General features: G+C 37.6%; 1 protein-coding gene and 1 long non-coding RNA gene across 10 annotated transcripts in view; one reads left to right on the top strand and one right to left on the bottom strand.

Moving 5' to 3' along the window:
* LOC124157645 (minichromosome maintenance domain-containing protein 2-like) overlaps positions 1 to 13,898 on the bottom strand; it is a 14,283-nt gene extending 385 nt beyond the window's left edge. Inside the window, exons 1-10 of one of the 9 annotated variants that reach the window (XM_046532549.1) lie at positions 13,076 to 13,120; positions 12,747 to 12,984; positions 12,354 to 12,660; positions 10,073 to 10,323; positions 8,310 to 8,593; positions 6,131 to 6,404; positions 5,872 to 6,004; positions 4,353 to 4,479; positions 3,770 to 3,912; positions 1,157 to 1,340 (exon numbers count right to left, since the gene is read on the bottom strand). In XM_046532549.1, coding sequence (XP_046388505.1) covers positions 1,157 to 1,340; positions 3,770 to 3,912; positions 4,353 to 4,479; positions 5,872 to 6,004; positions 6,131 to 6,404; positions 8,310 to 8,593; positions 10,073 to 10,323; positions 12,354 to 12,660; positions 12,747 to 12,936 — 1,893 coding nt within the window. In that variant the 5' untranslated portion in view covers positions 12,937 to 12,984; positions 13,076 to 13,120. Of the gene's footprint in view, positions 1 to 1,156; positions 1,341 to 3,769; positions 3,913 to 4,352; positions 4,480 to 5,871; positions 6,005 to 6,130; positions 6,405 to 8,309; positions 8,594 to 10,072; positions 10,324 to 12,353; positions 12,661 to 12,746; positions 13,121 to 13,366; positions 13,626 to 13,662 lie in introns of those variants that run through there. The other 8 variants (XM_046532550.1, XM_046532551.1, XM_046532554.1 and 5 more) reach the window with 8 other exon arrangements.
* LOC124157650 lies at positions 13,163 to 13,404 on the top strand. The gene is made up of 2 exons (XR_006864633.1): positions 13,163 to 13,200; positions 13,293 to 13,404. It is a non-coding gene; the product is annotated as an uncharacterized LOC124157650 (long non-coding RNA).
* Positions 13,899 to 13,962: the final 64 nt, after the last annotated feature.

Raw genomic sequence — 13,962 nt, 5'->3', positions numbered from 1 at the left:
GCCATAATTTTAATAAATTTTTTAAAAATATTTTTGGGAAAGTTTGGGTAAAACTCTTCAAAATTGAAGGTAGATTCAATTATCCATCATAATAGACGGTGAATCCCAAAGGCATAATTGAAATAGATGAATACATAATCAATTCTCGGTAATCTTTGAATTTTTTCCTTTCTTTTGAGTCCATTCCATAAAACTACAGTTGAATCCATGAACAAAAAATCTCCGTAAAGTGAAATTGCATGATTATTTCTTATGGAGATAAACCTTCCATAATGAACCTCTAAAATTACAAAACATCCCTAGAATGAAGTCTGAGCAAGGGGCCCAGTACAGAAACTTACTTCTGTAAAGGAAATTTTCTACTCAAATACTATTTTACGATGCATTTGTATGAGATTTTGCTTTTGCAATTCCAAATATGCTCCAGTTTGTCTTAATGGCAGCCTAAAACTAGTCATGAAATATGTTTTCTAGTTACTTCAAAGTAAGAATTGTTTCAAAACCTCCTGAGATGACTTCACTGCAGCTAATTACATATGTACTACAATTGCAAGTTGCATCATTAATGCCATGAATTCTTGGCTCATCCTGTGAAAATATAACCCAAGTATCTCACCCACATGAGGAACCCTCTCACAACAAACTGTTTCCTTCCTTTATAATCATATTGCATATCACATTCCTGATTACATTGCCAAAGTTTTGAATCAGTGATAAAGCTGTGAAATCCCCATCGTTCAAGTGCTTTACTCCCCTATCATTCAATCACTCTTCATACTCCTGATCCCTCCAACTGTATTGTGTCTCCAGAGAACCATAATACATGGCGTATACATGTTTATTTACTTTCCAAGGCTAGTTACACTATGTGTGGTGGTTTATAGAATGTACTTGACAAGTTTAGGGGGTGGTGAAATCAGGAAAATGCCATGCACAGGAAAGTAAACAAAAAATTAACTCCACAACTTCATGACTGAATTTGGATATGTAGTACACCAAAGCAGTCTTTAAGACTCAAATTATTAGGAGAGAGCATCAAATATTACTTAAATGGGTAAGATTAATTAATCTTAACATTGAGTTGAACAAGGCATGGTAAATGACCCATTATAATTACGTAATAATAAGCGACCTCCCTAAAAGAATGTCTGCTTACCTCAAAGCTGAATTGGGACCAGTTGGTTACGTGGCTTATTCTCAGTGTACTAGTCACTGGCATCAAAGATTGCCCATATACTGCCAACAAAGCTTCTTCACTTAAATTAATGGCTGCTAGGGCATCAGCTTGTGTGACTGTGGGATGCATTGATATCCGTGCATGAGCTTCTGCCATCTGCATTCTGATGGATAAAAACAGTCCATGAGAGAGGGAGAGTCCATTTAATCTAAGGAGAAGTATTTTCATAGTATGGGTCATTTAAATTAAAAAACATAAACTTCTTTCAAGGTAGGGAGTTCAAAATAAATTCATCCTATCAGTGAGCTGGTCCTGTCTATGCAATTAAAGTACACAAATTTATTCAGAAAGTATTCCTGGGTCTCCCACTGAGAAAAACTTCTCATTCGTGAATGCAGAATCTTATACTCTCCAAAAAAGGGTATTGTACGTATATTGAACATTAATGCTGGTGAAAAAATAAGGAGACTCCATGGACATTTCTCGCCAAAGAAAAACTGCATCTCACTAAATAATATTCCTCTGAGCCGCATCTATTTTTTATCTCAACATACTAAACTCATCTCAAGATAAAAAATATACACAGATGATTTACTCTGTTATGTATGCACATTTTTGTGTGCATTGCCAAGTGAGTTTATCTTGTGAGAATTCTGCTGCTCTAAACAGCCCCTAATTACCCTAAAAGCATGTGGAAGAGGCACACTTTTTTTCCGAGAAATTGCAGCCGAAAATGATGGTGCATCTCTTACACACTCTTACACTTCTTATCTTCCCCCCTCCTCGTCTCCTGTCGCAAGTCCAAGGGGAACTGATTGGCCTTTGTTTTCAGTGTGAGTCAGTCATCTGAAACCCTAAGTCAAAAACATGCGGTAGGCAGGGGAGTTTCTCCCTTAGTGAGGTATTTTAAAAATGGTCTGGTATGCTTTTCTTGCTAGTTAGCATCGTGCCGTGACGTTGGTACCTCAGAAGGGAACATGGAAAAGATCGTGCAGGGCTTTTCACTCCGTAGGGCACGCTAAATTTACTGCCACTAATGGGCATCCTGCGGCATTTATACTGCAAATAGTAATCGCATATCAAACGTAAAGAAATGCATAGTTTTGAAGGACAATACCTGGTTAATAGTCAACATCTGTCTTGCTGAGAAATTTCCATCACGATAAGGACCTGATTTTTCAAAAATCATCTTCAGACGCTATTATAAGGAATATTGCCAATGAAAATCATATTGGTGTCAAAACCTGCAGTTTAAAAAATTTGAACGAGTGTGTACATTGTTGGACTAAATGGTGGATGTAAGAAATCGGAAATACTTATAAATGAAGAGCGCTGAAGGAGAGGTCGAGGGGAAGGAGCGTGCTCCCTCCGTCTCTCAAGCTATGAGTAAAGGAGCAAGGGAAGATTACATCCAATCTTGCATGTGACGTAGTTGCCTTAGAAGCAAAGGGGCGAAGGCACAGCAATGTGATACACGCAGTTTGCATTGTCTGAAGTTTCCAGTACATCTCGTCTTGTTTGAATGCGCTCATGCGACGCTTAAAAAACTCAAATGCTGTCAGATATGCATCATGTTAAGTCTCATTCTTTTTTTAACCTCATGCGTACAATCATACAATTGCCAAAAGCTATAGAGATATCTTCGAGCTCAGTAAGTGACTCACCTAGCATTTGGCCTCCAGAAACTGGGAGAATTGAAGCTGGTAGACCGAAAAAGGTCAGTTGGTGAGGGGTAGGGATGAAACATGTTTCCATTGCTCCTGTATAACTTGATATTTTCCTTTGAGGCAAGTGATTTATGGTCTGTGGGGTCACGGAAAGGAAAAAAGGCAGAGTCATTGGCTGATGGAGGGCCAAGTGTGGTTAAGTGAAATCTACGACGTGATTATTATCCTACGACACTGAGATTTCCCAGATTATTGTCCGATCTCTTGGGAAGGTTCATGCAGTGTGCCTGTCGTGTTTTGCCGTAAAATTTTCCACAGTTGCAATTCTATTGCAATACTCTTACGAGAGCATTTAAACAAAATTTTTCGTGAATAGGAAAAGCATCATAGAGCAACGGCGAAGAGAGGATCGGGACTCTTTCTACTCATTCTGATGGGATGTTGCATTCACGAAATCATTGATTTAAAATTTTGAATTCAGATTCTATTTCTTCAACGAATTTGGATCCGAAGTATAAATTGACGGGCATTAACGGTGGATATTTGGATCCGATCCGACCATACCTAGTAAGCATCACGAGGTCAAGGCTACAAGTGAATACCTTCTTATCTCAGAGTGCCATGCGTATCGTGTAAATTTAGCTGAAAAAATGCCACGTAAATTTTTAGTGTTGAAAGAGGAAAATTTGATAACGTCTGCAACACCGAGCATTAGGATAAAAAAAATGCAGCAATTTTTTTTTTCTTTTGCTTCGATGCTCGAAATAGGGGTGCGTCTCTTACACTTCTCTAAAACATCAAAGCCTCTTACAAATGACCCATTATAATTACGTATGTAACTCTGTAAACTGATGTTCATAATTTAAAGAGGATGTTATATTTAAAAAAATCAAAATGCTCCTGAGGAAGGTGGAAAAATACTTGCATCACATTTATCGATCTTATGGGTAAGCAATGATCTGAATCTGTAAGTCCACGACAACGCCGACTTGCTACGAAGTAATCCTGTATTAACTTTGTAGCATTCGAATCCATTTTTATATCGTTTGAAGTCAAATTCTGAATGAACTGCAATGAGAGATAATGAAGTGATTCAGTCCAATCAACACAGATCTTACATTTGATCAACAAAGAGAAAGTTTCAGCTTATTTATATATGCAGTATAAAAACTTTTAGTCTCGTTCTCTAAGTTTCATTTTCTTACTCATTAGACAGAGGAATACTTAAAAGCTGTAAAAAAATGTACTCAAGACATAAAAATAGCTATTTTGCATTAGATAATAAAATTTTAAAGAAGATTTTTTTAACATAAAGTTTTAATTTATTGCATAGTTAATTATGTTGCAATCAAATGAAATCTGAATAGATATAAGTGAAGTCAATTTGAATTTTACAGCACCAGGACTTGAGTGAGAAGCAAAAAAAGGGCCTGAATTTTAATAAATAGATATTGAAGTATCACTTTTAGTTGAATTCCTATTCTTAGTTCTATTAATTTGACACTGACCATCTTTGTCCCCAATTCCCAGTTTTGAAGCTTTTTAGTTCCAGAATGTGAATTTTGGATTAAATTTTGGATGACATCATCATGTTCTTTTGATTCCATTTCAATTGTAAATGGTATTCCAAAGACACTGAAAAGGAGTTATATTACTATTAAATCTACACAAATTAATTCTAACCCCGTTTATGGCTTAAAATTATGGAATATTCTTGTAGATAATATGGTAAGTAACAGTGTGTTAGATTTAATAAAATTAATAATATAACCTATGATAGTACCCAGGCACAACTTTGGGGTGAGCTTGATGGGTATGCGGGTTGCCTATACTGATATATCATTGATCTATTGATAATTGATTTCATTGATAATGAATTGATAACAAAATATATTTTGTTATCAATTCGTGTACATTGAAAAACCATGCATTTCATTAAATCAGCTAAATATTTTGTTAGAATAATGCTGAAAGTTAAATTCATTTCAGACGTGATTGGCAAACATTATGAAAAGTAGCTAAATATATTGAAAAAAGGTTTGTCAGAGGATAGGTTCCCCCTGGGCTAGTGGTCTCCTCGGCAGTTGTACTCCAGGTAGATATGCCACAATGGAAAAAATTATAATTCCTTTAATTTGTCTTTGGTGTTTCCTTTGATTCAAAGTGTATATGGTGTTTCTTGGGCGGCTGAAGCCCCCAAATCTCCTCCTGCCTCTGTGCCAGACAGTACCCAAGGATGATGAAACCGGTAATACATAGAGTAGAAAAAAAGTGAAAGTTGCCACCCGCTCTCCATGAGTTTGCAATGATATCAGAATTCTGATTCATTAAAACATCAAGGGAGAACCACTAACTGAGGGAACAAATTTCTCACAGTATCAACAACAATGAACCATCCAAGGCCCTTGCACATTGGCGCCGACTCCATGGGGCCTGAGGGGGCCCGAGCCCCCCCAAAAATTTGTTACAGATGTGAGGGAAAAATGTGTAAGGCTTGTCGATTTTACCCGGAGTGTCCAGATTTCGAGATTCGAGTGATCAGGGTTCTAATGTTGATCATATGACTCTTCTAAAATGCTTAAAAACTTAAAATTCACTACTTATAAAATTTACCAGGGCAAGGTCCCCGGTTTGGCCCCCCAATATTTTTTGTAAGTTGGCACCCCTGCCCTTGCACAACACTGAGGAGAAATGAGTTTGTGACACAATCAACTTTATCTGTGACAGGGTTTAGGCTGTCAATTGTTCATTGGGAATAGTTTGCCAAGTAGGCAGGGAATGGAAAAATACAGCCATATTTTCCTAACCACATCAAATTGACAATAAAAGAAAATCCGTGAGCAAGCCCATTTTTTGGTACAATGGATTCCCACCCATTGGGCTCAGGTTTGAATCCCAGCAATGGCAGAGATTTTCAGAGACCAATCCCTGCTTGAGTGCTTTGTACAATGGCATCTAAGAGTATCTGCAACATGGTAACATAAAGCCTAAAATCAGTTAACCTAATCCATAAAATAAAGTACTCACTCAATGAGAGGTCGGAGTTTGTCTTTTTTCATTGAGCAAGAATGAGTCCAAACGGCACTCCTGAGAGGAAGCCTTAAGTCACTTGTAATTGTCCTTTTCTCAGCCGCTATTGCTATATGTCCCTTCTCTATAGCTGCATAATTGTAAGAAAAAGGCAAACATTAACACTATACACTAGATACAACAATAAGACATTATAAATATTATGGAAACAGCAAATTTATCCAGCATTATTATTGTTATATGTCATCTCACGTACCAGAGAGAACTGATGTTTGCATTTCCCTGTTTTGTTTACTCCACACTCCCTTGTAGCAAATACCTCCTTGAGCTAGATAAAGTGATCCAGCATCAAACCACAGAGTGTTACCACCAGTCAGCTCTTCTTGCCATCTGGTTCTCCCCATGATTGGTTGTTGATGACTGTGTACCACACAGGAAGAAGCTATACGTGAAGCATACATCATGATTCGGTGGGCTGGTAGATTTTCTGACCCTACAGCCAGGATATGTATTGGTTGACTCATGCAAACCTACCAAAAAGAAATTACCCATTGTTCTAAAAGAGAAATGTGGCCCAGCAAAAAATTTAACCTGTAGCCTCGGGCCGAGAAATACCCCTGTTACCCCTACCCTTCTCCCACCCCATTGCTGCACCACTGAATATTAGACTATATATGTATCAACTATTTATTCTCTCAACTAGAGTTGTTACCACAAAAAATTCTAGGGGTGCTCATATGGAGAGGAGATTCATTTTGGGGGATGTGTTTTCAGAGGTTTCCATGACGATTGTATCTCATAAAATTTTTAGGGGTGCGTAAACCTCTTGGAGGATGTTTCAGTGTCACCGGTTCTGAGCAGATCGGGGGACTTGACTCGGATTCTACGTCACTTACTATCGGTAAGACAATGTGCGCTACAGACCGTTTCCTATCGACTCAAGGAAGGCTTTCCAATAGGATAGAAGTCGATCGGGGTAGAGGTGCCGCAAAGTCATTCCAGTTGCGTAGGTTGATTTGTTATGATGTTGTTTTTATTCATTATTTGGCTCTAGTAAAATAATACCACTTTATTTCATGAGTGCTGGTGTATGTGGATGTTCTGCTAGAGTAATATATGTCTAAGTGAATTTATTTATCACAATATATGAGCAGACTGTATCACTGCTGGCGCAGTTAGCTTACATGTTATTTGGACGAGTAATTTGGCAAAAAGAAGGTGAAACAAGTTGGAATGCATGGTGTAATGACTTTAAAATATCTAGGTAGCACAATGTATTGGAAATGGGTCCTTTGGTTTGGAAGAATAACATTTTGTTTAGTTTGATATGATTGTGTGCATGACTTGGTATCGTAGTTACATTGAAATTAGACGAGGTTATGTAGTTAATTTGGTTTATTCACAAGTGAACATCCTAAACATTCGTTTTGATATGAAATATTAGTTTAAGCATACCATGAATAGCCATGGTGATAACTATACGGAGCCACCCTCACACAACCTTGTTAGGTATAGTTCATAATTTTTCCGTAGTGAAATGAGATGCATCGGTAGCTCAAATGGTTAAAGCACTCTATCTAATATCGAAAGTTTCGGGTTCGAAATCTGCTGAAGGCTATTTTTTTTTCCTGTTGAATTTTCGCGCAGTGAAATACTAGTTAGAAGATATATTAAAAGGTGCACCAATATTAAGTGTGTGTCCTTTTAGTACTTAATAAAATGGTGTTATAAAAATAACCGAGTAGGTGCAAAACAGATGACAATCTTAGATGAGTGTAGGATGGGTTCCCGATCGACTCGGACTGAATCTGTTTCCAATACCGCCAATCTGATGAGACTCTGAAACACCACCCTGATCCGCCCTGCTGGCTATGGCCTTAGCTCAACAAATGTTGCATAAAAAATGGAAAAAAATACCTACCAATGTGCTAGTAAAAATTCTTAATACAACAGTAAACTTGACTGATATTCAAGAAATGTAAGGGCACTACAGGACAACCCAGTCTTTTACAGAAAGCCATCCAAAGCATGGTGTAAACAGTTGCTGATGCAGCTTGGAGTCTTTGTGTACTCATATTGCAAGCATAGTGGCAAATTGCATTGTATGGATATGGGTGCCATGAAGACCATAGAGGCATCCTGCAGCGTGAAGCCAAAGGCACAAGACACAGTGTGAAGCAAAAGTAATGTTTGATGCATCTGAAAGCCCTCAGTATGGCCCATTGTTATTTGAAGATTCAGCTCCATAGTGAAAAGTGAGACTATCTGAAAACAGCTCAACTGCATAGAAAACTGACCACAATAAAGTGCAATAAATTAATGTTAAGTCATAATTATACCAATAAAAACTATATCATAATATTTTTAACAAGTCAAACTACATAATTGTTTCACAAGATAAACTAAATCTATTTCATCTAATCTTACTCACTTACCAAGGATGCCAAACTAAGAAGGAGTCCTCTCTTCAAGTGGAGAAATGATGACACTGGGTAAAGATCAGAGCAGAGCTGGGAAGCAATGGCAATGAAAAAACTCCAGGGTGAATGGCCTAATTCAGCTTTTAACTGCAGCATATCATCCAATTTAGACCATGACACACTATGAAAAATCCTAGGAGGAACACTCTTCTGCACATAGTAAGCATACATGCCTTGAGATGTCATGTAACCTGCTACATCGTAGTGCTCTCCCAGCTTAAGTCTAGAAGTCAGACTGTCTGAAATTATTGAAATATAGAGGATTTTTAAAAAATAAACGGCAACTCTGTTTTGAACAATCCAAGATGTATCAGATCAGAATGATTCTATAACAACCATAGCCATCAATTCCAGTACATGGAATTCCAGTACCCAGCGAGGGGCAGCAGCCCTCCCAACCCCCCCCCACCCCAAGCTAGAAGCAAATATCGCAAATGTCTTTAAGGAAAATAATATTTTTTCAAGCAAATAATTTTAAAAACTAATAAAGAGTTTAGTTTCCTTAAAATGTTGGTTTCATTTACCTTTTCCATGCTTAAATCTTACCTATAACTTGAACCCCCCCCCCCCTTTGTTTTGATCCTGGGTATGCCCTTGTTCCAGTACTGAATTCAATCACACTTTCCCATAAATTAACAGACAATAATGATATCCTATAGTAATTGAAAAGCCAATAAGGTGCACAAGGCCAATTCGTCATTAACTCTCTCAGTGTGAATCTTGTGGTTTTCAACTATATTAGGCAACCATCCATTTCTGAACATTTCGCAATTTCCTCATGCTCAACCATTTCTGTCATCCCCTTCTGCATACACCATGAGTTCTCCATCCAACCCTTCCTGATCAAACTCAACCTAGGTTAAATGATATTTTAAGGTTAGGTATGCAAGAAAAATGTGTATACGATAATTTTAATATTAGTTTTCCTTCCTAGTGTTGGTGAATTAGAATAAATTAATTTCATACGTTCACATTTTTCTGCAAAAATTAATTGGTTTTGGGGAGGAGGCGCAGCTCGTACCCCCTCCTGGCTATGCCACTGCCAATTGTTATGCTTTGTGTATTATTCTGAATGTCAGTCGCGAGAGTTTTTATTAATCAAAACAAAAAAAAAGGTTCTCCCATACTCTTTTGCACTATTTTCTATCCTGGCCTCAGCAGAATGACACTACAGTGGTGAGAAATGCTCACTGCAATACTAGTGACTGGTGGCCTTAGCCACAGGATTCGCCTGGTATCTCTAATCAAGATGCACAGTTCATCACTGTTCCTGTCATGTAGCTCAAGCTACCTACTCAAGTTGCTTTAAGGAGTCATACCTTGAACTATTCATTTTTACCAAAATGCCAGTCAGTCCTCAATGATACAAATGTTTTAAGACAAGGAATACCAACCTCCACTAATAACAAACTTAACACCTACTTACATGATACATTAACATGCATGTATATACTTAGTGTCTAAATGCATGAACAAGAGAAAGTACTGGGTAACCAACCCATTCATGAGATTGCATGAACAGATAATTGAACCTGTTCTCATTTGAGTTATCCATTTGTTCATGTTAACTCTTTCAGGTTATTGTATCATGCGACCTGGCCTTTCATGGTGTTTTTTCTTCAGGTGAAATTTGTTAATGGAATGAGTTTTAAAGAATGATAAAGTTTTGTACAGATAAAAAAATTATTATAATATTTAAATTTAAAATTTTCACAAACCATAAAATTTCACCATTATCCCACGCTGAAAATTGTATAGCAGAGGTTCCTCACTACTAAATGGAATATCAGCTGCATTTAAGGTCAAAATAGCTTTCACTTTATTACCCATATCTCTCTCCTCAGTATGCTCCACCAAATTTGAAGAACAAATATGACATTCCATTAAATTTTGTTTCCACAGTGTAGAAATTCTCCTTTTAATTGATTCAGGACACATGCTATCCGAGCATGAGTAAACTCCAGATCTCCTACAATGATAGTAACACAATATACCTGGATGTTTTACTCCATGATAATAATAAAATAGATGCCATCAGGTATCATTTGATGAACATTTTGAACATTCAAAATGAAAGAACAAAATTGCATTTTCCACAGAAATTGATTTAGATTGGATAATGCACGTCACTACACTGTTGCATACTCATTAGCTTGATTTTGCACATGATTATCTAGTCTAGGAAAATGTTTGGTGGTATTTAAATAAATTTCTGGGGAAAATATAATTTTTGCCCTTCCATCAAGATGATAATAAGCTAATGGCACTGTGCATAAACTATGTGACCATCTCAGACAGTAAGAGGTTGCAAGGTCCTCATGGTTATCAACATACGAAATCCTTGCACAGACTTATCATCATCAGCAGCAATGAAGAAAAGGAGATGGAGAAGGCAGCAATAAATTTAGGGACGTGAAATGTGAGGAGAACAATGAGGGCGGGGAAGCTAGAAAACATCAAAAGGGAGATGGATAATGGGAGGGTAAATATCTTAGGGTTATGCGAAATGAGGTGGAAGGATGGTGGGGACTACTGGAGTGGTGGGTAGAGAGTTATTTAAAGTGGTGTGGGGAGGAAAGTCAATGAGGGGTAGCTTTAGTACTAAACAGAAAGATGGGTAAGAGTGTGGTAGGTATAGACCAGGTAAGCGATAGGATTTTGGTGGTAGAAATAGAGGTGCAACCCACCAACTTCATGGTGATTCAAGTTTACATTCTCACAAGTAATCATAGAGAGGAAGAAGCAGCTGAGGTGTATGAACAGAGGAAATAATCAGAGAAACTCCAGGTAAGTAAAATCTAGTAGTGATGGGGGACTGGAGCGCTTCAGCCAGGGAAGAGAGGGTGACTACATTATGGTAGGACAGGCGTATAGGAACAGTGTGAAAAACTTGCGCAGCTTCCCTGCAGCGGATTCAGACCACAACCTAGTTCTCATGAAATGCAATGTAAGATTCAAAAGATTTATGAAAGTTAGGAAGGAAAAGAAATGGAATGAAGAAGCTCTGAAGGGGAGTATGAGGAGAGAATATCAGGAACTAGTGGAAAATAGCACATGGGAGATTGAAAAGATACAGACTGTAGAGGAAGGGTAGGATAATATTTAAATAGGAGTAGTCAAAGTGGCAGAGAAGTCGATTGGCTACATTGACAGTAGAAGGATAAAGAAACTGTGGCAATAGTAAAAGAAATGGAGGAGAGAGGGAGATGGAAGAACATGGACACAGAGCAGGGCAGAAATATGTATAGGGAAATAAACAATCGATTACGGCATGAAACTAAGAGGGTAAGGGAGGCTTGGTGGTAAAGACAGTGTGAGGAAATGGAAAAGTTTCAAAAGGAAGGAGAGGTAGGTGCATTGCATGCCAAAGTTAAGTTGCTATCAGGCAGCAAAAGAGGGCAAGCCATGTGAAGAGGATTTCGTGAAGACGGTTCTAATTCCTCAACCGAAAAAGAAGAATGCTGTAGAAATCAAATGATTAAGACTCCATAAAAAACAAAACAAACATAATGATAACCGTATTAAAAATCTTGTCTATTTTTTGTACATCTGGGGAGGACAATCCCTGTTCCTCCCAACCACTACATATGTGCCCACATCATTTCCTCAAATGAGAAATAGAATTGGGACATATATGCATGGGCAACATGATCTCTTCTCTTAGAAAAAATCTCAGCTTAATAGTAAATTACTGCCAATAAATGTAATACGATATATAAACCAAATTTAAGTACTGCCACACCACATAGCTATGACTTAAAAATATTTATTTAGATTAGTAGTAAATCATTCAACCTTATATCCAATCGTGCGGACTCCCGTAAAAGTTATCACCACAGCTAGTCCCGGGTATACTTTAAACTTATATCCAATGTTCTTATTTCAAAAAGGGTAATTTATTAAAACCTAAATGTAGAATTTATTTAAATAAATATTCTCTCATCATGGCAGTAGCAGCATGATAACAAAAATGTTCAATTCCAACACAAGATGTCTTACATGTATTTTGTAGTTGAGCTCAGGGAAATGAGGATCCCCTTAAAAGCTACCAAGTTTCTACAAGTAGAAAACTTCGATGCCAAAAGTGAACTCCTGAATAAATATGAAGGGATGCCCTTCAAGTGAAAAGATATGTGCATAGGAAAGGGTCTCCATGGATCCCTTTGATTAACTGGCGCTTCAAATACAGAAGGTGTTTCAGGTAAAGAATATATTCCCGAATCATTAATGATCATGTCCTTCAAAGCTTGGATGAAAACGCCCTCCGCAAATTTAGGATTATTGATTATGAGCTGTGCAAGATCCACTGAAAGAAAGTAAATGAATATTATTTCTAAAAATATTCAACGGCAGTTAGTAATGATAATATATTTAGACACAGATGCTGAGAACCTGATAAATCTGCAACAACCATAAGATCCACAACAAGGGGTAAATATTTAGGCACAGTAATTATTTTAGTATCTTTTAACTTGACCGATAAATTTTCTGCGTTGAATTCCCGAGCTATTAGGTATTTTAAGTTGGATATTTCCAAAAAGCGAAGTGCGCTTCTTCTCCAATTCTCATGCTCTGACATCATCTCAGTCTTCGATTTTGTGCAAATAGGTTATTTCCACAGGCAACTTCACTGTACGTATATATTCCAGAATATAATAAAATATAGTTAAATATCTGAAAAAGGACGTAGAATATCCTCACTGTGTTATTAATGTTGTTACATTTGTGAACATGATAATAGACTGGGCAAATTTCCCTCTCCACAGCAGGTGCGATACTAGCGCTCCTGTTTACACGCGCAAAGATGACGAAATTCTTTTTAAAAGTTGTAGAACATTTTTTGAAGGTGCTTAATGACTTAGGAGTGGAATTCAACGAGAATAAACACGAAGAATTCCTAAAATTTGTCTTAAATTATCTTCAAATCATTGGAAACAGTATTCAAGAACATGCATGCACAACATATAATCTTTGATGCACAAGGTCAGTTTTAAGAACTACTGTCAACTCACCACATTTCACTTCAGCCTGTGAACGTGAGTAATGAAAATATAAGTATCAAAAAGGCTCTGGGGAATGAAGTAAGTATATGCTCTCATTTATAACTTTCAGAAAAACTATCATGAGTCATATTTCATGTCTGGGTGAAAGCATGCTAGCGGTTGTCGCAAGGTTTCTTCGCTCACATTCCATACACAGTTATTGCACACGTAATGACATTACATCACATGTAACTGAACCAGGGAAATCAGGGAGCTAAATTGTTGTTAAGTTTATAATATCGAATTATTCGTGGTCATTTGCTTACCGAAGTGAATGGCGCTTACCTTTAGCCCATTTCGCTCGCGGATTTCCTGTTGACGGTATACTGGAGAACGATTTTCGGTGTCGTCTCGGCGTTTCTTGTGACGAGTCCTCTCCCCGACCTGTTATATGCCCCTTTTTCTCACATTTCATGCGAATCTGCGCTTGCCCAAAGTCGAATATCTAAGGAAGAGTATGAATCACTGCCATGAATGGTTGACGACCTCGTCCGCGGACCGCGGTGGACCTGTGGTCGTTCAACTGAAAAAACGCGCATTCAATAGTCGATATCTCCCGGCCCCAT

This window comes from Ischnura elegans, chromosome 4, assembly GCF_921293095.1.
Source record: "Ischnura elegans chromosome 4, ioIscEleg1.1, whole genome shotgun sequence".
Lineage (NCBI taxonomy): Eukaryota > Metazoa > Arthropoda > Insecta > Odonata > Coenagrionidae > Ischnura > Ischnura elegans.
The sequence above is the reverse complement of the archived record's forward strand: the minus strand, read 5'-3'. Positions and strand labels throughout refer to the sequence as shown.